At 38.5% G+C, this 25,909-nt stretch overlaps 2 protein-coding genes and 1 pseudogene across 2 annotated transcripts in view; 2 read left to right on the forward strand and 1 right to left on the reverse strand.

The window, feature by feature from the left end:
• Positions 1–753: 753 nt before the first annotated feature.
• The window catches only part of LOC138142140 (uncharacterized), a 56,275-nt gene continuing 31,119 nt past the window's right edge, over positions 754–25,909 (reverse strand). Inside the window, exons 4-5 of the mRNA XM_069063121.1 lie at positions 8,618–8,695; positions 754–3,537 (exon numbers count right to left, since the gene is read on the reverse strand). Of these exons, the coding sequence (XP_068919222.1) occupies positions 3,359–3,537; positions 8,618–8,695 (257 nt within the window). The 3' untranslated portion in view covers positions 754–3,358. The remainder of the gene's footprint in view (positions 3,538–8,617; positions 8,696–25,909) is intronic.
• On the forward strand, positions 8,745–12,976 carry LOC138142104 (elongation factor 1-gamma-like; annotated as a pseudogene).
• LOC138142103 (isopentenyl-diphosphate Delta-isomerase 1-like) lies at positions 22,184–24,853 on the forward strand. Its single transcript, XM_069063035.1, has one exon. It carries the CDS (start codon positions 23,631–23,633, stop codon positions 24,477–24,479), a length of 849 nt encoding a protein of 282 aa, XP_068919136.1. The 5' UTR covers positions 22,184–23,630; the 3' UTR covers positions 24,480–24,853.

Consider the following 25,909-nt stretch of genomic DNA (forward strand, 5'->3'; position numbering starts at 1 on the left):
ACATTATCTACAATCACTAATGCTTTAAATGTGATATTGCTCTCTTGTAATATTTTTCAACAGGTGGATTAAAATAATTTTAAAACCGGTATTCAAAAACAGCTTTAGCCTTTCACTTTGTTCTTATCTGAATGCCAAAGAACTGAAAGTGATCAATGGCTGTAGCCTCCAAGAACATGAGGATTTCAAGACAGACAAACAAGCACTGGTCTTATTTTTAAATTATCTTCTGCCTTAAATCCCAATAAAAATGTTAGGTAAACATAAGACACCTGAAATCCAGATTTAACTTTGTCCTTCTTAGAAATGTATTTTATGGGAGGCATCCTCTATTCAGAATAATTCTTTCATGTACAATAAAAATATATTGATTGGAATATACATTCTCCTTCAACATTTCTTCAAGACGTCAGGATTATTTTGCTGCCACGTCCTCTTCCACACCGGCCACCTCTCTGGGATTTTTGATACTACACAATTGAACGTGATTTTTAAAGTTATCAAACCAACACTTTCAGTAGTAGTTTCTTCATTATCTACTTCACTCCCATTTCCAATCATTTCCTTAAATATACCTGAAAGCTTTCATCTGAGGCTGTGCTGCTAAGAAGAAGGCATTTTTTATTACAATCTGTAATCCATCCATCGCTTGGATCACTCTAAGACTGGTATTTAATTTCTTGACTGAAAAACACCAAAAAGTGGTGCAATTTTGCCTTTTTAGTCTATATCACCAGTGTGTTTTATATCATCCTGTACCATAGATATAGACACTCTGACATCTCATGCTATTTTTAAGTTACCATGACTATGTATGGCCACTCACATTTTTATTCTAACATAATGACAAGCCCCTTCTTTTTTATCCTGGTATTTTACCCTGGCATCTCATGATGTAGTAAGTTTCCACTTGACCAACTTTAATTTTTAAAGAATTATTTTCTTCAGTGAATTGTTGTACCTCTTTTGCCATTTTTCTAAGACTCCTTTTTAAGTAATTATTTTGATCACTAAAGTTGTGCATGTCTTCTACCATTTGGTCATTTCTGCATTTTTAAAAGTTCTTTTCTATGCCAAGATTCCGTACCTCTCTTACCATTTGACAAATTGTGCTTTTAAGGTGTTATTTTCTTCAGCATTATTTTTGTTCCTCTTTTACCAAGCTATTAATTTTTTTTCATGATTTTCTTGCACCCCTCTAGCTTCTTTTCCCAATTTTTCCTCTATCACTCTTACTCAGTTTTTTTAAATTGTTTTTTTAACTCTTTCGTAAGCTCTCCCAGGAATACTTGTTGGGCTTTACACAAGCTATAAATATTCAGTACTTCCAAGGTGACATGTTCTCAGGAGAAGTGTGGTCAATGCTTTCTTGATCTGGTCCTTGCCCAAGAAGAGACCATGCTCCCTTCCAGCCAAAAGTACTAATGCTCCTCTCTAGAATCGAACCACAACCAGGGACCCTAATCCGTTGGGACCCTAAGTCCTCCTCTCTGTAACAGAATTGCAACCTAGAACTGGGTATAAGCAATATAGTTCCCAAATAACATCTAGTCTTGCTTCCAGTGCAAGTAAAAGGGTCGCCTATAATCTCTTTCTGACAAACTATCCAATCTACTTACTGTCTCTGGGCTGAGAGCTCCTGAAGCAACAGCTTCTGACTCTATCATAGCTACCTTCAAAGACCAAAGTTAATGTTTCTCCTGCATTCACTCTTAGCCAACCCTCATGCCAGTGTCACAGACCTATCCAGTTGTTCTGGGATGGAAAATGTCTGACTTCTACATTTCTCATAGAAGCCACTACAGAATTAACTTTACACATCATTTTAAAGTTATTTGGAGGGGAATGCTGAGAGAACTTAACTGTAAAATTCTCTCCATTCTGCCACCTGGACTCTGCCCTCCTTGCATTTTCTTAAGATTTTTTTTCAACCTTTGGATTTGTTCTAATATTTCTTGCTATCTTGTGGAGTTATCAACTTCTGTTTGTCCTATCCCAGTTTTGAGAGAGACTATTACTCAGGGAAGGTTTACCACTTTTCCTTCCAAGTTATTGCAAGGAAAATATTCTTCCAATTCTTTCCTCAAGAATTTTTATTTCTTCTTTTCTGACTTGTTTTTTCCTTCTAAGGATATGCAGTACTTGCAGATATTTTATTTCTAATGTAGTACTTGTAGAAATTTTATTTTTGACTTTGAGTCACTGTTGAAAGTTTTTACAAAGTTACTCTGTCCTCCTTTTAGGAGGATTTCAAGATTTGCCATAATTTTTTTATACCTCTTGGTGTCTTCTTTGATTTATTCATAACTCTAGCTTTAATTTTTCCTTCAATAAAGGGAAACTGAGGCACAAAGTTCCAAGTGCAGTCAATTTTATTAGCAAGGCTACCAGCTGCCAATAAAAAAGTAAACCAAGACCCTTAGAAAGTCCAGGATGTTTCTTGCAGCCATAGCAGTATTTTTATATAGCAAAAAGATGGTATTTTATATGAAATCCTAAAAATAATTTTGTGATGAAAACTGAACTAAAACTATAACTGGTCTATGGCAAAGGTAAGGATTGGCTTACATGCAGCCTGATTTCTATGAGGAGATTTCCAGGACCCATGACAAAGGGAAAAACAAGAGTTAATCAACATTCTCAGGAAAATCCTAGGTGACCCCCTACTCTACAGTGGTCTAGTATAGGGATTATGACTGGGGCAGAACATCCTTCGACCACATTAACTTATCTTCCTTTTCTCCCCTCCACCTTTCCAGAGTAAGACACATTGAGTTGTAGCCCAGAGAAACAGCAAAGTTAAACTTTCATGTTAAGAAGCCAAATTGTCTTTTAAAATCAAACTAATTCCTAAGTACTGATTTCAGCTAAAGAGCCCATAAGATAGCATTATGTCCAACTGTTTCACAATCAACAAACAATAAGCACAATGGGTTCTTATAGTCTCTAATCCATTCAGTTAATCAATAGATGATAATGATGTAATCCACTTATACCAAGTATATTCAGTCATTTTTTTTTAGGTCCTTTATGACTCTTTGTGACCCCATTTGGGGTTTTCTTGGCAAAGATAACAGAGCCATTTCCTTCTCCAGCTCATTTTACAGATAAGGAAACTGAGTCAAACACTTAAATGACTTGTCTAGGATTACACACCTAATGTCTGAGGACAAACTTGAACTTATGAAGATGAAACTCTCTAATTCCAAGCCCATTACTCTATTCACTTTGCCACCCTGCTGCCCTATGCTAGGTAAATGCTATTGTTATTATCCCAATTTTTCAAATGATGAAACTAAGGCTCTAGTAAGAAGTGAAAAAGTTAACCTGGGGTCACACAGAGATATTTGGACTCTTCTCACAGCAACAAACAAATGTAAACAGTATTTGAAAAAACAAAAGACTCCAAACTAGAGAGAAAGCAAATGCACTTACCTGACTTAAGATTTTGATTAGGCTTGCCACTTCCCCGTTTAAATCTTTTGATTTGCTCATACAAGGAGTCAGTCTGGTCAAATCTTAAATCTTTGGCAACCCCTAAAGACAAAACAGGGGTAAATGGAATGTAGTAACAGTACTTTATACAATAAGAGATATTTCTTTCTCTGGACACTTCAATGGGATATTGAAAAAGTATCTATTTTTCCGGTTAAAACTAAGTTTAAAAGATAATAGCTGAGAGAAATAGATGTCTCCTTCCTCCTGACCGTATTATTCTTTTTTTTTTTTTAAAGCAATTGGGGTTAAGTAACTTGCTCAAGGTTACATGGCCAGTTATTTCTGGGTGTGGTGCTGAGTATCTGAGCCCGGATTTGATCCAGGTCATCCCCACACTGGAGCCGGTGCTCTTACTCGCTGAGCCACCTGGCCGCCCCTAAGCAATTGGGGTTAAGTAACTTGCTCAAGGTTACACGGCCAGGTGTTTCTGGGTGGGTGCTAAGTGTCTGAGCCCGGGATTTGATCTCCAGGTCTTCTTAACACTGGAGCTGGTGCTCTTACTCGCTGTGCTACCTGGCCGCCCTGTGACCTATTATTCTTGCTCACTGTGACCCCAAGTGCCTCTGGAATTCAGTGTTCACCAAGGACGGTGGTATTACTTGCTCTACTTTTACTTTCCTACCTTACAAATCTGGACCCTATAATAAGCCTATTTACCTATAGATTATCCTCCACTTTTGAATCCCTTGTCTCTTTGTCTTATAGTCTCTAATGCTTGGCCAAAACTAACAATAGATACCCCCATCTGTCTTCTCTGCTGTTCACTGTCTATACTCTACTCCTAGAATGCTTTCCCTCCTCACATAGATTTTCTAGTGTCTCTATGGACTCTTCATAAATTCTACCTTCTTCAAAAGGACTTTCCTGTTTTTTCCTACTCCCCAACTACTAGTGCTTCCAATCTGAGATTACCTTCCAAGTACAGCACAGTCTCCCATTATAACATGAACTCTTTGAAAGCATTTTTGCCTCTCTGTCGCCCCAGCTTTTAGCAGAATTCCTGGAATGTTGCTGTTCACTCTTCATGACCCCATTTGAGGTTTTTCTTGGCAAAGATACCAGAGGGGTTTGCCATTTCCTTCTCCAGTTCATTTTACAGATGAGGAAACTGAGGCAAACTTGGTGAAGTGACTTGCCCAGGATCACACAACCAATAAGTATCTGATGCCAGATTTGAACTCAGGAATACTCATCTTCCTGACTCAAGGCCTGGCATTCTATCTACTGCAGCACCACCTAGCTGCCACCTGGTACATAGCATATACCCATGATAGATGCCTGGTGACTGGGTCCACTACAAATCTGTGTTAAAAGGTAATCCAATTATTCTTCCCGAACTTCCTCTCTTTCCAAACCTATTCTCTTCCCAACAAAATGATACCAGCACATATACTGCTCCCTCTGAGCAGAGCATCTTGCCTGATCCTTTACTGAAAAAATAAGAGTCATTTGCTAAGAACTTCCATCTTCTCCTATTATACATTTCAAACCCCCTTGGTATTAACACTTATTTTCTCATTTGCTCCAGACTATAGTCATTAAGTGACTTTTCTTCTTGCCAAGAACAACCCCCTCTTGTTTTACCTTTAATCCCATCCCCTCCTTTCTCCAAGAGGATATCATCCACAATCCTTATACCTCCCCCCAATCTTCAATTTCTCTGTATCTACTGATTCCTTCCTTACTGCCTAGTCTCCTCATCCTTCAAAAACCATAATCACTAGACCCTGCCATCCCTCTCAAGCTACAGTCCTATATCTCTCCTTCCCTACTTAGTCAAACTTCTAGAAAAAGCTGCATATATTCATTGTTTCCAATACTTCTCCCACTCACTTCTCAATTCCTTTCAATCTAGTTTCCAAGCCTAGCACTCAAAGAGAAATTGTTTTCTTCAGTTACCAACAATTTGATTACTAAATAAAGTTAGCTGCCTTTTCTCAGTCCTTGTTCTTGATCTCTCTAAAGCATTTGACACATATCCCCAATTTGTTCTGAAAATACTCTTCCCTGAATTTTTAAAATACGAGTCTCTCCATTTGACCCAGCATTACTGCTTCTAGGGCTGTATCCCAAAGAGATCATACAATGGGAAAAGGAGCCATGTATACAAAAATACTTATAGCAGCTCTTTTAGCGGTAGTCAAGAACTGGAAATTGAGGGGATGTTCATCAATTGGGGAAGAGCTGAACAAGTTATGGTATATGAATTTAATGGAATACTATGGTGCTTTAAGATATGATGAACAGGCAGACTTCAGAAAAAGCTGGAAAGATTTTATGAACTGATGCTGAGTGAAGTGAGCAGAACCAGGAAAATACTATTCACAGAAACAGCCACAGTGTTCGATGACTGATTTTGATAGACTTAGCCCTTGTCAGCAATGCAAGGACCTAAAACAATTCCAAAGGACTCATGAAGATAAATGAGTCCACATCCAGAGAAAGAACTATGGAGTTCAGAATGCAGAGTGAAGCAGACTATTTTCTTTTTTCTTTCTCATGGTCTCTCCCACTTGTTATAATTCTTCTATGCAGCAAAACTACTATGAAAATGTGTTTAATAGGAATGTATGTATACAGCCATATCACATTGTGCATTGTTTTTGGGAGGGAGGGAGGAAGGAATGCGAGAAAATTTAAAACTTATGGAAGTGAATGCTGAAAACTAAAAATAAATAATTAAAAAAAAAAAGATATTCAGTGTAAAAAAAAAATACTACTCTCTCTACTTCTACCTGTTTCTTCCTTAATTAAATGTAACTGATTCTTTAACTGATCATCATTCAAATACCTCCCACTAAATATAGGCATATCCCAAGGCTCTCCGGGGTCCTACTCTCTCAACATTCTTGCCCTTGGTGATCTTAATAGCTACCATGAGATGAACTATCAACTCCATATAACTCTCAGATTTATATACTCAAATCTAGTCTCTCTCCTGAATCCTAGTCTAGTACCAACAATTATCTTTTAGATGTTTTGAACTCAATGCCCTACAGATATCTCAAAATCAGTGTGTCCAAATGAGGACTCATTATTTAACCCTAACCTCTGCCCTCTTCCAAATTTCCCTATAAATGGTGAAGACACAATAATCCTTTAATCTCCAAGGTTTGAAAATTTTATCATCCTCAAAACATCTCTCCCATTCACCCCATACACCTAATAATGTGCCAGGTCTTTTCATTTTTTTTTCTGTACTACATCTCTCACTGGGTCATTGTCAATTCTGCAATCTGCTATCCACAGATGCCAAATTGATATGCCTAAAGTACAGGTCTAACCATGTTAATCACCTATCTGAAAACCTTCAGTGGTGCTAAGAGTAGTAGAACATGCTTATAAACTATGCTGCTGAGAAGGGTAGGGCTTTTTTAAGTTCAAGAATTCTACTCTCCAGCAGAGCTAAAACTGATTAGTGTTCCCATTAAGTTAAGCACTCATATGGTGAGCCCCTAGCATTAAGGTGCCATCAGCTACCTAAGGAACAGAGAAGGTCAAAGCTTCCATACCAAAAAGCAGTGGGGTTGTGGCCACCGGTGATGGTTGTACTTCAAGTAGAGGCCAGATAGGGAGATCCAGTATCCAAAACAAACTTAAGTGGCTCCATACTGCCCTGAGCTTAACATTCCAGGCTTATTACACATTGTTTCCTGAATATAGTCTACATTCCAACTGATGTGGCCCACTTGGACCCTCTATCATACCCTCTAAGGCAATTAATCTGCTTTGCCAAATGGTTTGGTGATGCCCAATGTAAAAGCAAGTAGGACTCAAGAATGTGGATTCGAAGATAATCCAGTATGGGGGTTGAGAAAAAGATGAGTGGAAACAATACAAAAGGGGACATGGGTTTCAAGGACAAAAAAAGAATAAAACTGGCTTAACCCTGTTGTCAAGATTTTTAGTGAGAAATGTGTGGTCAGAGGAGGCAGCGGACAGAGAAAGAAGAGTGGCATAGAGTTTCTGAAAGTAGTGGTTAAGGACAAAAAAATTTTAGAAGAGTTGATGCCAAGGTTAGTAAGTGATATTCTGACTGATTTCATACTTCTAAATTGTGGAGGAGGGATGCCTGCAGGTTCAAATGAGATCAAGGGCCTGAGCAGCCCTAAGAGTGATTACAGTGGAATGAAGATGTAAGTCATCATGAACTGGAAGGCCAAGGTGTTAAAGAGGCCATCTGAAGGCATCAAGAAAAATGGTAGGGGTTGGGGTGGAGGTGAAAACTCTGAGCAGAGCACTAAACTCCTCAAAAAAGCAAAGAGAATGACTAGGACAGCAAGTCAGAAAATCATGCCTTTCCACATTTAAAAAAACTGAAAAATATTTTTAATTAACTACAGATAGACTCTTTGTGAACAGCTGCTTGCTAGAATTTAACATCTACTGTACAAACCAGAGAAAGGTAGAGTCAGACTAGGAATTCCAAGAAGAGTAATGACTAGCTGCATCAAGGCACTGATCTCTTAAAATAATAAAACCTATTCATGCCAAGTGATTTGGAAAAACAAAATCAGAAAGCATTCTTTGCCTTTCACTACACAGTTGCCAGAAATAGGGCCCTCCAATTACAACTAATGATATAGCATCCCCCACAATTAAAACAGAACTTGTCAGGGCTTCCCAGACACTGTTTAACAATGAAACTAAAGGTTTGATTACATCCAGAGATGATTTAGAAGCTTATGGGAGAGCCCATCCAACCAATCAAATATTGTGTTGTTGTTGCTGTTTTCACCTCCTATATTTGATTTTATTCTCCTTTGTACTGGTTGGGGGCGGCTAGGTGGCACAGTGAATAGAGCACCAGCCCTGGAGTCAGGAGGACCTGAGTTCCAATCCAGCCTCAGACACTTAACACTTACTAGCTGTGTGACCTTGGGCAAGTCACGTTAACCCCAACTGCCCTACCCTCCCCCTCCAAAAAAAATTTTTTTAATTAAAAAATAATAAAAACATTTAGTATCTCTCTTCCACTTCCCCATCTGAAAAAACAAACAAACAAAAAACATAAGTACTGGTTGTCTGCTCATTAACTAAACAGGAATGCTAGATGTTGAGTCTTACTAAGGTACCAATAAGAAGAGGAGTCAGAAATGTTATGGAGATGTTGAATTACCTGTTTTCCTTAGAGGGGGTTTAGTGGTTGTCCGAAGATCTAAGGCCTCACTCAAGTCAAAACCAAGAACTGCAGAATCTCCAAGGAAAAGGAAGGAAAAAAACAAATTGATTAATAAGCTCATCTTTGAGTCTAACTTTAGTCACAATGATTTCAGAGCATTTAGTTTTGATTACTTTCTTCTTTCCATTTACTGTTGTAAACATTATATATTGCTATTTTTGGTTCTGCTTACTTTACTTTATATTAGTTCACGTAAGTCTTTCCATGCTTCTCTATATCTATCATATTAATTATTCATTATAGCATTCTATTTCATTATATTTGTGTACTAGAATTTGTCTAATAGGCCTTACTGGAGGATTTATGGAAAACCATAGACTAGAGCTGCACAGGATGAGAAAGGCATGGAGAATCTGGTTATCTGGTATCGATGGCAGGAGTACCTATACCAAAAAGATCGAGGTGCTTACTAAGAGTACGAGAGGGGAAAAAAAAGAGGCCATCCAGTTGTCAAAAATTATTTTCCTAAAGCACAGGTCTGATCACGTCATCCTCCATACTCAGTAAATTCCACTGGCTCTCTATCATCTTCAGGATTAAATATAAAGTCATCTGGCATTTAAAACCATGGTCAGATACTGACATGACTGTAAATTGATTTATACATTCAGAAATATTAAAAAGATAGATCTTTGAGTACATCTGCTATCACAGAAAGTGTCACACCTTTCCCTAAATATAACCTAGCCACTCATCAATTCTGGGGCCAGCTCACTGCCACAGTTGACTATGTAAACCAAGATATATACATACAACCTACACCCACCTACATGGAGAAAACAGGCATTCAAGAGACAGTATGCCATAGTGGATAGTGTGCTGAGCTTGTTTTCAAGAAACTGTTGGGCCCTTTTCTCTGTGGAATCACCATGGCAGCCAGGACACTGTACACATACCTTAAAAATTGGCAGGCCTTCAAGGCCCTCATTGCTGCAGAATACGATGTTGAGGACCACAGACAAGTGGGACTCGGACCCTGATGGCTGAACTAGCACTCTCAGGTGTTCTGGCCTGCTAATGGCCTGAATTAGTTCCCCATCCCCCAGGAAGCATACAGGTGTGAGGATAAGGTCCTGAAGAAACCCAGGGTCTAGGACAAAGAAGTTCCAAATGTCCAATGTCCGCAGGGGAAAGCAATTAAGAAGCATCCCATAAAGGCCTAGAGGCAGAGTAATAAAGTTGGCTCTTCACTTTCACCATTCAGAGAGTCCCCTCTCTTTTTACACAATAGCAGCCTGTGGGTCGGTGATTCTTTCTCAGCCCTGTCTGGGGACCACAGGGCTCCCACTCTTTCTCAGACCTGCTGTGGGACAGCAGGGCTCCCCAAAATTGGCTCCCCACAGTACAGTGGGACCCGGATCCACATGCTGTCTGCACCTCCCCACTTCCACTTTGGTCAGACCAACTGAACCCCCTGAATTCCCCCGAAAATGTCCTGAAGACAAGGTTCCAGCGTTTGAGGGTGATGATGCCTTCTGTGTGTTTGAAAGCAAGGCCACTGCACACCATGTGAGCAATGATGACCTTTGAGGCTCAACCCAAAAGGCGACTGCCCAGGTGATCCAGTGGGTGAGCTTTGCTGAGTGACATCGTTCCTCCAGCCAGTACCTGAATGCTCCCCACTCTCACCCAGAATCATGCACCACAGCAAACAGGCTACAAAGAACACAAAAGAGGAGGTGAGGTGGGTTCTGGGGCTGCCTGATGCCAACCTGAAGAATTGGATGTTCCTGGGGAGGGAACACGTGACTCTGGCTGACATCACAGTTGTGTGCACCCTTTTGTGGCTCTATTAGCAGGTCCTGGAGCCATCGTTCCAGCAGGACTTCCCCAACACCAACTGCTGGTTCCTCACCTGCATCCACCAGCCTCATTTCCGGGCAGTGTTGGGAGAGGTGGAGCTCTGTGAGAAGATGGCGCAGTTTGATGCTAAAAAGTTTGCTGAGTCAGCCCAAGAAGGAGGTCCCAAGAGAAAGGAAAGTAAGAAGAGAAACCAAAGAGCCAGCCCTGAGGAGGAGATGGATGAATGTGAACAGGCCCTAGCTGTCGAGCCCAAGGCCAAGGATCCCTCTGTCCACCTGCTCAAGAGCATATTTGTGTCAGATGAGTTTAAGCAAAGGACAGGCTGACAGTGGCGCTGTCGTACTTCTGGAAGCACTTTGACCATGACGGGTGGTCCCTGTGGTAAGCTGAGTACCACTTCCCCCAGGAGCTCAGCCAGACCTTCATGAGCTAAAATCTCATCACTGGAATGTTCCAGCACCTAGACAAGCTGAGGAAGAATGCCTTTGCCAGCATTATCCGTTTTGGCACCAAAATAGCAGCACCATTTCTGGAGACTGGGTTTTCCAAGGCCAGGACTTGCCTTCCTGCTAAATCCAGACTGGCAGGTAGACTACAAGTCCTACACGTGGCGTAAGCTGGATCCTGGTAGTGAGGAGGCCCACACCATGGTCCAAGAGTACTTCTCCTGGGAGAGGCCGTTCCAGCACATGGGCAAACCCTTAGATCAGGGCAAAATCTTCAATGATGGTTTCAAATCCAACACTTAGTGACCATGAGAAAATGGCTTAATATTTCTGAGCAGCATCTATAAAATGGGGGATACCTCCCTCATAGCACTTTGAAAATCAAACTTTAAAGTGCTATAAAAATGTCGGCTATTTACGCTTATATACCTTACAGTCAAAACTGTGTACCTACATAACCCAATCCTGTCTAAGTGGTTTGGGATCTCATTCATCAATAGCCATTTAAAAGACTTTCTAAGAAGCCACAACTTCACAGTCACACAAGTGATTGAACAGTAGTAAAAATACAAGATCTTGTCACATTTCTTGACTATAAAAAAGAGACTGAGTAGAGCAAAATAAAGCCTTAAAGGCTCTCTCCTTTTTTATTTTTCAAATGCTATATTAACTTCTAATTTACATCATTAATTTCTGCCACATTTGGAGTTACAAATTTTCTCCCCGTTTTTCTCCTAACAGACCAAAATAGCAATCCCACAGGATATCCCCTCCTCCAATCTAGTCTCTCCCATATATTCTCCCATACCCCCTTCGACTTTTCCAGTAGGTAATGGTGGATCTCTATGCCCCAGTAACTGTATATCTTATTTCCCAATTAAATGTAAAATAGTATTAATTATACACACACACACACACACACACACATATACATATATATAACTTTAAACATTTGATTTTAAAATTTTGAATTCCAAATTCATTCCCTTCCTCCCTTGTCACCCACCCTTACTGGGAAGATAAGCAGTTCAGTATAGGTTGTACATGTGCAGCTAATGCAAAACATTAACATAATAGATATATTGTAAAAGACTGACTATATTTCCCTCCCTCCTATCCCACCTCCTACTTGTTCTATTCTCTTTGATCCCATGTCTTTCCAAAAGTGAATGCTTCCAACTTCCCTCCCTCCCAGCCTGCCCCCCTTCCATCATACCCTCTTTCATCCCCTTACTCCCAGTTCTCCTATACAGTGAGATACTCTATTTAGTGTGTATGTCATTCCCTCCCTGAGCCAAATTCAATGAGAATAAGGTTGACCCATTCCCTTTTGACTTCCTGTTCTTCCCCTCCATTGGAACCATTTTCCCTTGCCTCTTCTATATGAGACCTTTTGTCCCATTCTGTCTCTCCCCATCTCCTCTCATTATATTCCTCTCTCACCTCTTAATTTCACCTTTTAAGTATCATCCCTTCCTATTAACTTGGTCCTGTGTCCTCTAGCTATGTATACCTGCAAACATTTGCACATATTCACATATGTATTCATACGCCCATATACCTTCCAATATAGACATGTGTGTGTGTGTGTATATATATATATATTTCTATTCCCTTCAATTATTTTCACACTGAGAAAAGTTTTATCAGTTATAATTATCATTTTTGCATGTAGGAATGTTAATAGTTCAACTTTGATAAGTTCCTTATGATTTCTTTTCCCTGTTTACCTTCTCATGCTTCTCTTGCTTCTTGTATCTGAATGTCAAACTTTCTATTCAACTCTGGTTTTTTTCTTTAAGAATACTTTAAAGTGGGGCGGCCAGGTAGCACAGCGAGTAAGAGCACCAGCTCCAGTGTTGAGAAGACCTGGAGATCGAAGCCCAGGCTCAGACACTTAGCACCCACCCAGAAACACCTGGCCGTGTAACCTTGAGCAAGTTACTTAACCCCAATTGCTTAGGGGTGGCCAGGTGGCTCAGCGAGTAAGAGCACTGGCTCCAGTGTCGGGATGACCTGGATCAAATCCGGGCTCAGATACTCAGCACCACACCCAGAAATAACTGGTCGTGTAACCTTGAACAAGTTACTTAACCCCAATTGCTTTAAAAAAAAAAAAAAAAGAATACTTGAAAGTCCTCCATTCCACTGAATGACCATATTTCCCCTGAAACATGATACTCAGTTTTGCTGGGTAGGTGATTCTTGGTTTTAATCCCTGCTCCTTTGCCCCCCAAATATCATATTCCATGATCCCTCAGTGTAGAAGCTTCAAGATCCTGAGTTATCCTGATTGTGTTTCCACAATATTCAAATTGTTTCTTCCTGGCTGCTTGTAATATTCTCTCCTTGATCTGCAAATTCCAGAACCTGGCGAGGAGTTTTCTTTTTGGGATCTTTTTCAGGAGGTAATCAGTGGATTCTTTCAACCTCTATTTTGCCTTCTGGTTCTAAAACATCAGGGCAATTTTCCTTGAGAATTTCTTGGAGGATGATTTCTAGGTTCTTTCTTTGATCATGGCTTTCAGGTAGTCCAATAAATTTTAAATGATCTCCCCCGAATCTATTTTCCAGGTCAGTGGTTTTTCCCATGAGATATTTCACATTGCCTTCTATTCTTTCATTTGTTTGGATCTATTTAATCTTGATTTCTTATAAAGTCACTAGCTTCCCTTTGTTCCATTCTAAATCTGAGGGAATGGTTCTCCTTATTGAGCTTTTGAGCTTCTTTTTCCATCTGGCAAATTTGGCTTTTTAAGGCATTCCTCTCCTCATTGCAAGTTGAGCCTCTTTTGCCAATTGAGTTAGTCTGTTTTTTAAGGTGTTATTTTCCTCAGTCAGGCTGTTGACTCTCATTTTGTAATTTTCTTGCACTGTTCTCATTTCTCTTCCCAATTTTTCCTCCACTTCTCTTATCTACTTCTTAAGGTCCTCTATGGCCTGTAACCAGCTTGTATTTTCTTTTGAAGCTTTTGGTGCAGGAGTTCTGACTTTACTGTCTTCCTCCTGTTCCATGCTTTGCTCCTTTTTGTCCCCAAAATAGGAGTCTAATGTTGCAATCTTCTGTCTGCTTTGTCTCCTTTGCCTGCTCATTTTGCCACTCAATTACTTGACTTTTGGGCTTTTTGCCACAGTAGGACTCTGCCACCAGACAGGGGGGCTTTTGTCCCAAACACTGGGGTTTTCTCAGCTGCCAGAGGTATTAGATGGGTGCCCTCTCTGAAGCCTCCACACGCTCTGGCAAGCTGGTCACACACCCCAGGATCTCCACCCTAGACTGCAATCCAGATCCAAACAGGTTAAAGCAAGAGCGATTACCCCTCAAACTGGTTGCCTGGTCCCCCTACACTCTGCAGGCCAGGAGCTAAAGCTGCTATGTGGTGCTGGCTGGCTGTGCCGGGTGTGTCAGCTGTTTCTCACCCTGGGGGCAAAAGCCAAAGCTCTCCCAACTACTGGTCCCAAAATCCACACTGCACTGACATTTCACTTTGTCCTTCACATCTGTGTGTTGATAAATCTGTAAATGGCCACAGCTCCTGCTGATCTGGAATCCCTCTGGCCAGCACCTGGTCAGGCCTGCCCTGGGGCGAAAGCCTTGGAGTGGGGCTGGGCTTGGCTCCCAGAGCCCTGCGCTGGCTGATTCCCACCAGGCTGTCCTCAGTGGGAGGTTAGCTTCTCTGTGTCATTTTGTGGGTTCTGCAGCTGCAAAGTTTGTTCAGAGTCCCCTTTTACATGGATTGGGGAAGGTAGAACCTCCTACTCCACCATCTTGACTCCATCCCCTAAAGACTCTCTCCCACACGGGGTTACCCATGCAGATGTTAAGATCATATGAGACTCCTTGATAATAATGATATGGTCATTATTAACATCAAGAGAAGCCATAAAAAGAAGAGCTGACATTGTACTGATCACGTGAAGCTCAAGAATCCTACGAGGCCTCTTTCCTTCTCGTCCCATCAAAAGTGAGGGTTGTCACTTCTAGTTAATGTCTTACAGTCATGTCAGCACCTGACCATGCTCCCATTTCCTTGGCATTTCCTTCCCCCATGAGGCTGTTTCATGTACCCCAAAAAGCATAGCAAGAAAGGTTAAAGGTCAAGCAAAGCATGGTTTGTGTCTACACACAGACTACTTTATTCCTTCCACTGAAGTGCCTAAATTCATGAGATCAACCAGGCATGGTTGATCTCATGCACACGTATGATAAACTTGTGAGGGGATTTAGGGCTTTCTCCTTGCCTGTATTTCATAGTCTCAATACAACTAGGCCACTGTCATCTACCACTCACCCTTCCCCCCAATTTTCCCACAGACTTGGCAAGCTTTGCACATTAAGTCTGGTTGTGGCTTTGTTTTGGGGACACTCCTGCCTAATTCCCTACATAAAGCACCATCAGGGGACATTATGTAACAGGATATATTTATATCAAAGCTATGTGATGGGTTGTTGTCTTATGTTGAAATACTGTCTACCAGATTGCTTCATCAATGTTTGTAAAGCACTAGGCGAGTGCCAAGAACTACTTGGTTCCCCTCCCCTTGACTGTGTACACAGAAGTTTAACTGGTGATTTTATTAACAGCTATACCCCAATCTGCCACAGTTATTTCGCAGGCAAGGAAAACGGGCAAAGACAAAACACATGGAGACAGGGGACAAGGAAAACGTGCTAGGACCAACGGAGGCAAAAGATGAAGAGCTGCAGTGCTTCTCATAGAAAGGATAACACTTCAGTGGGGGCTGGGATTTTTTTTATTTTTTGCCCTTATCCAAAGCACTGCCATGACAGGATGCCATAGTGGATAGGCACTATCTGGGACACTGCTGAGGGCTTACCTTCACTGGGAGAGAAATGAGATGAAGGGATTTCTAAGGATTTATCTCAAGTCAGAGATTCTATCACTTTCAAGATGAAAAAGGTTCAAAGGCAGAAAGGAGCACTTCAATTTATTGTGGTCTAAAGCATAGTGATATCTCCTAACATATAAATACATAGTGAGTACTATCTTTGGTTCAATTGGCTTACAGGAGAGCTCCCTACCACACCCAGGCTCAAGTATCTTGCCTAGTAGAATGAGACATGGTCTGGAACCAGTCTGAGAACTGCTCTAACCCAAGACTATAGAAAGCAGTTGCTCTCTTCAAAGAAAAGCCTGGAATGCAATGAACAGTACTGACCTAGAATACCCAGAAGTAAGCTTATCAAAACCCCTTAACAAATTATTTCAAAGCTTTCTGGTGTTAAAATTCTATTAAAGAGGTACTGGAGACATTCATTAAAAGAAAAGCGGAACTGCAAAGACCATCTGTTTCTCAAACACCCCAGACAACAGAAATTCAGGAGTGAATCAATGCAGCAACCAAGGGCAGCAACAGCAGCAGAGTGACAGTAAGAAGCTTCTATTTAAATGTAACAAGGAGACAAAGTGTGAAGGCATCAGTCAAGCAGAGGGAGGCAGGGGGCATTATGAAAAGAATCTGGCCACATCTTGCCTATGGATGATGCGATTTTCTTGGTTTTGTTTGGTTTTGCTTTTTCCTTCAGGTGGGACTATATTACCAGTTAATATGCATTAAAGGGGAGAAGAGGCAGAGAAAGAAGAAGGAGAGTGTTTGATGTGCCCAGTTCAAATAGAGGGCTAGCACTAGGGAGGTGATCCTGAAGGTTTCTCAGGAAGAGGAGAGTATGTAAGGAAGAGGATGAGGAGGATGTGAAGAAGTACTGAAAAGGGGAGGAGGAGAAGGAGGAAGGTCTCTCTCTGGTAGTAGGAAAGGATTCCTTGGAATGCTCCAATAGTAGAGGAAGGGATGGTCTGTGAGGAGAGATAGAAACCTTGTGCTGGGTGGGGTCTGGAGAATTTGGTGTTTGAAAAGACCACTGGTCCCACTTCAGGAGGGGAGTTAGAACTCCCTTGGGGCAAACAAGCACCTGAGGGAGTGGAAAGGTATGGCCCCAAAGAGATTTTGAGGTAAATGGGGAAAAGGTTGCCCACCCTCTCCACGACCACCATAGAGCTCTATCATCTACAGGAATTATAACTGTTCTGGGAGAAAAGCACAATGAAAAATGGGAATCTGCAGGACAATTTGAACAAGGCAGTGGCAGAAACCGCCAAAAGGGGAGATCCTAGAAAGTTTACCCAGGAAGTTTTGATTCCGTAGGGAATACAGTGAATAGAGAAAAATATACAAAAGAATTATATAGGTAATGAACCCAAGAATAAAAGAAGATATAGAGGATAGATAATGAAGAAAGAGAAATCCTCACTGGAAATAGGCATAAAAAAAAAAAGACAAATCAAAAACTAATGAACAGAACTAGTCAAACAGAAGGAAAGGAAGGCAGAATCTACTGAGAGGGAAAAAAAGGGGTGAAAAATTGAATAACCAGATAAAAGTAAAAAAAAGAAAAAGTAATAAGGAAGAGGAGTGATAAACGGGAGGAGGTTTTTCGATGGTGAAGACTGCCAATGGGAACAGGGTCACCTTAAAAAAAAAATCTCAGAAACAAAATGAGAAAAATATAAACAAGGTTCATAACTTTAAATGGGAAAGGATTAAGCAAGCCATTAAAATGAAAAAGAATAACAGATTGGATTAAAAAAATCCTACAATCTGTTGCTTATAAGAAACACATTTTAAAAAACAACATACACAAAATAAAACTGAGATGAAAAAAAATTTACTGCTCATCAAGTGTAATCAAAGGAGTTGGAATTATTCTGACAATGTAAAAAATAAGCATTCAAAAAATAAAAAGAGGGGCGGCTAGGTGGCACAGTGAATAGAGCACTGGCCCTGGAGTCAGGAGGACCTGGGTTCAAATCCAGCCTCAGACACTTAGCACAAAACTAGCCAAGTGACCTTGGGCAATTCACTTGATCCTAATAGCCCTCCCCCCAAAAAAAAGGCAAAAAATAAAAAGAGATAAACAAGGAAACTACATCATGGTAAAACGAACCATAGACAAAAACCAGTATCAGCAGTGAACTTATGCACTGCAAATGCTTTAATATCTAAATCCATAAAGGAAACATTTACTGATCTAAAAGACAGTGACAGTAACATAACTGTGACAGGATAACTCAACATACCTCCTCTCCATTTTGAATAAGTCTAACAGAATGATAAAATAAAAGGGAAAATATGAACTGAACAAATTACTGGGGAATACTGAACTAAAAAGCTTATGGGGTTTTCTAGATAGAAGTACAAAAGAATACACATAGTTCTCTGTACCACATCAAAGTTTTACAAAAATTAACCAAATATTAGGACAGAGATATCACATTTTTTTTTTTACTTTGGTAAGGCAAGGCAATTGAGGTTAAGTGACTTGCCCAAGGTCACACAGCTAGTAAGTGTGTCAAGTGTCTGAAACCTAATTTGAACTCAGGTCCTCCTGACTCTAGCTGGGACTGGTGCTCTATTCACTGTCCCACCTAGCTGCCCCAACTAACAAATTTTTAAAAGGCAAAACATTACCATATACTTTGTAGACCATAACATTAACAAAAAAAATTGTCATTGGTTTAAGGACCACAAACAGGATACAGTTCCAAATGGAGACTTAACATTGTAATACAAAATAATGAATGGATCAAAAAAAAATCAAAAATAACTAATAAGTATATTAAAAATGATAATGATAAAACAACAAACCAAAATTTCTGGAATATAGCTAAAGCAGTCTCAGGGGTAAAAACATATCCCTAAAAAGCAATACATTAACAAAATAGAAAAAGAGAGGATTAAGGAACTGAACATACATTTTTAAAAATTAGAAAGTGAACAGGCAAAGCCAAAAAAAAAAAAGACAAAATAGGAGATATTAAAAATTAGAAGAGAAATAGATAAATTGAAATAAAAACATTATAAAAATTATGATAAATAAAACTAAAAAAGCTGGGTCTTTGAAAAGACAAATTAAACCTTTAGCAAATCTGATTAATAAGGTAGAAAACCAAATTAATAAAACAGCAAATGAGCAAGGTGAAATCAAAACAGAACCAAGAAATAAAGAATAATCAGAACATATCATGCTCAGTTGTAAGCAAAGAAAACTGAAAACATGAAACTCAAGAATAATTTTAAAAGTATAAAAAACTCAAATTATAAAAGAACAAAAAGAGAATCTAAATAACCAAATCTCAAAAAAGGATACAGATCTCACTATGAAGAACTATCAAAGGAGAAAAAAAACCTCCTGGTACAGAAAGATTAATAGGAGAATTCTATCAAACTTTAAAAGAACAATTAGTACCCACATTTCACAAATTACTCTCAAAAATTGAGAAAGAAGGCACTCTACCAGAATCCTTTTAAATAATGCAAATATTGTCCTAATGACAAAGTCATGGAAAGATAAAACAAAGAATGAAAACTATAGGTCAATATCATTCATGAATAGTAAGTAACTCAAAAATTTACAAGGAAACCTTATCAGACTACAGTGATTAATCAAAGAAGTCATTCATTATGACAATGAGGGACTGATACAGAGATGCAAGGACAATTTTCACATGAGGAAAACAAATCAACATAATTAATCATATTAAAAGCTAAAACATTCAAAACCAATGATCACCTCAAAATATGCAAAAAAGGACACTTTTTCTCCAAAAAATATTACATAGACATAGGAAAACCTTTTTTAAAGTCATAAAAACCATCTATCAAAAACCAAAAGTAAGCATCATAAGCAATGAGGCTACAAAAATACAAGTGTAAAGGAAGGATGCTCACTCTCACCACTATTATTTGGTATAGTATTGGATATTCCAGCAACAGCAATAAGACAATAGAATGGAATTAAAGATATAAAGAGGCAATAAAACTCTTCATGTCGGGGCAGCCAGGTGGCGCAGTGAGTAAGAGCTTCGGCCCCAGCGTTGGGAGACCTGGGATCTATTCCAGCCTCAGATACTCAGCACCCACACAAAAATAGCTGGGCATGTAACCTTGAGCAAGTTACTTAACCCCAATTGCTTAAAAAAAAAAAAAAAACCTCTTCATGTTAGCTGATGATATATATGATAGCATATTTGGAAAACCTAAGATACTAATTGAAACAATAGTTTCAGCAAAGTTGCAGGCTATATTCAAAAGAAACCCTAAAAATCAACATCATTAATCAATAAAAAAGAAAAACCATTGGTTAATTTGATTGTTTAAAAAAAAAAAGGAAAACCAAATTACCAGTATCAAAAATGAAAAGAGTGAATGCACTACCAATGAAGATGAAATTGAAGCAATGATTAGGAGCTATTTTGCCCAATTATCTGTCAACGATTCTGACAATCTAAATAAAATGGATGAATATTCACTGAAATATAAAATATCCAGGGTTAACAGAAGAGTATAAAGAATAATTAAATAACTATATCTTAGAAAAAGAAACTAAACAAGTACATCAATGAGCTCCCTAAGGAAAAGTTCCCAGGACCAGACAGATTGACAAGTGAATTCCACCAAACATCTAATGAACAATTAATTATAATACAACATAAACTATTTGAAAAAATAGGTAAAGAAATATTTTGAAAAAAAACACAAATATGTTATTAATACCTAACCAAGGAAGAACAAAACAGAAAAAGAAAACTATAGACCAATTTCCCTGATAATTACTGATTCAAAAATTTTGAATCAAATACTAGCAAAGAGATGATAGCAATATATCACAAAGATCATACACTATGACCAGGTGGGATTTTTATCAGGCATGCAGGGCTGGTTCAATATTAGGAAAACTATAACTGACCACATCAAAAATAAAAATAGTAAAACTGTATGATTATTTCAAAAGGTACAGAAAAAGCTTTCAACAAAATACAACTCCCATTCCTATTAAAAACACTAGGAAGCTCCTATGAAAAAAATGCTCTAAATCACTGGTGATTAGAGAAATGCAAATCAAAACAACTCAGGTACTACATCACACCTATCACATTGGCTAACATGATAAATGCTGGAGAAGATGTGTAAAAATTGGCTGATTCATTGTTGGTGGAGTTGTGAACTGATCCAACCATTCTGGAAAACAATTTGGAACTATGTACACAGGGCTATAAAACTGTGCATACCCTTTGACCTAGCAGTACCACTTCTAGGGCATTATCCAAAAGAGATCATACAAATTGAAAAAGGACCAACATGTACAAAAATATTTATAGCAGTTCTTTTTGTGGTGGCAAAGAATTGGAAATTGAGGGGATGCCCATCAGTTGGGGAATCACTGAACAAGTTGTGGTATATGAATGTAATGGAATACTATTGTGCTATAAAAAATGATTGAGCAGATGAATTTCAAAAAAACCTGGACTTACATGAATTGATGCTGAGTGAAATGAGCAGAACCAGGAGAACACTGTATATAGTAACAGCCACATTATGTGACGACTGTGATAGACTTATCTCTTCTTAGCAATGTAAGGATCTAAGACAACTCCGAAAGACTCATGGTTGAAAATGCAGTCCACATCCAGAAAGAGAACACGGAATCTCAATGCAGATCCAAGCACATTACCTGTACAACTCTTTTTGTCTGTTTGCTTCTTCTTTCTTGTGGTTTTTCCCTTTGTTTCTAATTCTTTTATACAACATGACTAATGTGAAAATAGATTTAATATGAATGTACATGTTGAGCCTACAGCAATTTACATGCCATCTTGGGGTGGGGGCAGGGGAGAGATGAGGAGGAAATTTGGAACTCAAAATCATATGGAACTGAATGTTGAAAACTAAAAATTTTTTTAAAACTAGGAAGCACAGAAATGAATGGAACTTATCATTTTAAATGATAAGTAGTCTCTCTATGGGGTCATCTCTAGTTGTCCTGTAACTGGATAAAGATGGCTCTGGAGGAAAAAAGGAGTCTAGGGACTTTGTACAGACCTTCCTCACTTAAATCCAAATCACTTGCATGCAATGGCATCACCTTCCTGATGCCATGGTATTCTTTGAGAATGAAGGACAAAAAACAAGTAATCTATGTAAAACCCGAAGTACAAGTCATATCTGTAAGAAGAATAAACTAGAAGCCTTCCCAATAAGATACAGGTGAAGCTAGGGTGTCCAATCATTCCTATTATTCAATAATATATTCGAAATACTAACTATAGTAACAAGACAAGAAAAAGACACTGAAGGAAAGAGAATAGGCAATGAGGAAACAAAACCATCACATTTCACAGAAGATAGGATGGTATACTTAAGAGAACAGAAAATCAATTAAAAAACTAGTTGAAACAATTAACAACTTTAGCAAAATTCTATATAAAATAAACCCACACAAATCATCAGCACTTCCTTATTAACAAAATACAGCAGGGACAAAAAGAGAAATTCTATTTAAAATAACTGCAGACAATATATAGCCAAGACAAACCCCGGAACTATATGAACACAATTATAAAACACTTTTCACAAAAATAAAGACAGACCTAAACAACTGGAGAAATAACAATTGTGCATGGGTAGGCCAAGTCAATATAATAAAAATGACAATTCTACCAAAATTAATACTTATTGAGCACCAAACCAACCAAACTACCAAAGAATTATTTTACAGAGCTTGAGAAAATAATAACAAAATTCATCTGAAAGAGCAAAAGGTCAAGAATATCAAGAGAATAAAACAAAAGAAGGAAGGCATCTCAACAGTACCAGATTTCAAACCATATTACAAAGCACTAATCATAAAAATAATCTGATGCTGGTTAAAAAATATAATGGTGGATCAGTGGACTAGATTGTATACCTAAGTCATAATACACAGTAGTAAATGACCATAGTAATCTAGTGTTTGAAAAACTCAAGCTTTAGGGACAAATACTATTTGACAAAAATTGTTGGAAAAAGAGGAAAAGTTTGGCAGAACTAAGCATGAACCAACAACTCAGGGTATATACCAAGATAAGGTCAAAGTAAGTGCATGATTTAGACAGAAAGGGTGACATCATAAGCAAATTAGGGGAGCACAGAAAAATTTACACGTCACATCTATGGACAAGGGATGAGTTTATGACCACACAAAAGGTACCGAGGATCATAGGAAGCATAATGAATAACTTTGATTACATGAAATTAAAGTTTCTGCACAAACAAACCCAATGTAGCCAAAATTAGAGGGAAAGAAGGGAGGGGGGATCTTACAAGTTTCTCTGGCAAAAGTATCATTTCTCAAATAAATAGAGAATTAAGTCAAACTTATAAAAATAAGAGCTGTTGCCCAAGTGATAAATGTTCAAAAGATGTAACAGGCAGTTTTCAAGAGAAGAAATCAAAGCTATATATAGTGATGTGAAAAAATGCTCTGACACTACTGATTAGAGAAATGCAAATTAAAACATCTCTAAGGTATCATTTCACTCCTATCAGATTGGCTATCATAAAAAAAAAGAAAAATGACAAATACTGGAGGGGATATGGGAAAATAGGAACACTAATGTACTATTGGTAGAGTTGTGAACATGTCTGACCATCCTGAAGAACAATTTGGAACTATGGCCAAAGGGCTATAACACTGTGCATATCCTTTGACCCAGCAACACTACTAACTAGGTCTGGATCCCAAAGAGATCAAAGAAAAAGGAGAAAGACCTGTATGTGCAAAAATGTTTATAGCAGTTCTTTTGGTGGTGGCAAAGAATTAAAGATGTCCATGAACTGAGGAATGGTTAAACAAGTTGCAGTATATGATTGTGAAAGAATACAATTGTGCTATAAGAAATGACATGTGGGCAACAAATTATATAAATTCACATACAATGTCCATTGGCTTTATGTGTGCTTATGCTTGCATGGCTAAGAGCTGTTCTCCAGGAAAGGTAGTATTAGAACTGACAACAATGTCTCAAGGTACCTGGCCTCACCTAGACAAGTACCAAACCAAGCGACTGGAAGAGATGTTAATTGTTGTTGATGAAAATGATCAGGTGCTTGGTACTGAGAGCAAGATGAACTGCCATCTGAATAAAAACATTGAAAAAGGGCTTCTGCATCGTGGTTTCTCTGTAGTCTTATTTTCTACAGAAAACAAACTTTTGCTACAGCAGAGAGCAGAGACCAAATATACTTATCCTGGGTGTTTTTCTGACAGTTGTTCTAGTCATCCACTGTATGAACCACTAGACATGGAAGAAAGTCATGCAATTGGAATGAAGAGGGCTGCTAATCGACATTTACATGCTGAATTAGGAATTCCCCAGGAGCATATTTCCCTTGATGATATTATCTTCGTGACAGGACTTCACTACAAGTTGCCTCTAACTGAGCTCTTGGGAGAGCATGAAATTGGTTACCTTCTCTTTGTAAGGAAAGATGTCACTTTGAATCCAGATCCCAAAGAAGTAAAGGACTATATTTATGTGACAAAGGAAGAACTAGAAAATCTTCTGGAACAAGAAACCAAGGACAAACCTAAGTTTACTGGATGGTTCCACATAATTGCAAAATTTTTTCTATTTAAAATATGGGATAACTTACATGACCTGAACCTATTTGTTGAACCTGACAAAATACACAGAACTGAAAAACATGTCTGATTGGAAGGTTAGGGTCAGTGATTATATGTCAAGTGAAAATAATTTTTGAATTTGAAAAATATCAAACACTGGAGTTTGGGGGAATGCTCATTTATCAGAAGAAGCCACAGTGCTGATAATTCATTCACTGTTCATAGTTGATTTTAAGTGATCTCCATTTATGCTACATTTAATTTGTTATTTTTCCTCCTTATACCTTTTCTAGTTTTCTAATTTTGAAGGAACGGATGCATTTGTTCTTTCTAAACAATCTTCTTCTGGCTTATAATGCTGTCTGTTATCATCAGCATTCTTCTTTAGTTTCTACTGGTTTTGTAAGAGCAGTGAAAGTTATGTTTCCATTGGAACCTCATTTTGCAACATTTGTCAAAGGGAGCATAACCACTATTCATGCCTTTTCAATTACACACTGTTTATCAAATGCTAGTCATATGCAAGTCCCCACATTAGGTATTGAGAAAAAGCATAACTCCTTTTTTTTTTTTTAAGGCAATCGGGGTTAAGTGGCTTACTCAAGGTTGCATGGCCAGTTGTTTCTGGGTGGGTGCTGAATGTCTGAGCCCGGATTCGATCCCCAGGTCATCCCGACACTGGAGCCGGTGCTCTTGCTCACTGTGCTACCTGGCCGCCCCAAAAGCATAACTCCTACTGTGAGGAGGTCTATACTCTGTTATGCTATATGATCTCATACCATATACTTTACCATACTCTATTATACTGCAAAAGGTTTAATAGGAAAACAAAAAGGAAACAACTGAAACACACTACAGACTGACTAGCTGACTGGGATGATGAGACTGAAATAGAAATATTAAATGAGATCTGGGAAGTTGAGTATCAACTAAAGATCATTTTAGGAAATTAACTTTTATTTCTTACAACAGAGACAGGTTTCAACAAATTAAATGGGAATGTTATTTTGATATGTTAATTTTAGAAAATATTACTTTTTAAATGATTCTATTTCTAGGCAAATCTTTACTAATACCACAAACTGTGCAGTATTTAACATGAATAAAAACATCAATAAAATCATTGGCACATAAAAAAAAAAAGAAATGACAAGTGGTATGGTCTTAAAAAAAACAAACAAAAAAAAAAACCCACCCTCAGAAGACCTTTATAAATTGAGGTAAAGTGAAGTAAGCAGAACCAGGATATCACTGTGTACAGCAACAGCAATGTTGTACTTATGATCAACTGTTAAGAACTTAGTTACTCTGATCAATACAGGGATCTAAGACAATTCCAAAGGACTCATGACACCTCCAGAGAGAACAGATGAACTATAAAAGCAAATTTAAGTATAACTTTTTTTGCTTTATTTTTCTCATTTTTTATCAACATGGCTAATATTATTTCACATGTAAAACTGGAATCATTGCTTGCCTTTTCATTGGGTGGAATAGGGACTAGAGGAGAAGAGAGAA

This window comes from Petaurus breviceps, unplaced genomic scaffold, assembly GCF_028583685.1.
Source record: "Petaurus breviceps papuanus isolate PSGF00001 unplaced genomic scaffold, PetGlider_PUasm1.0 90535, whole genome shotgun sequence".
Lineage (NCBI taxonomy): Eukaryota > Metazoa > Chordata > Mammalia > Diprotodontia > Petauridae > Petaurus > Petaurus breviceps.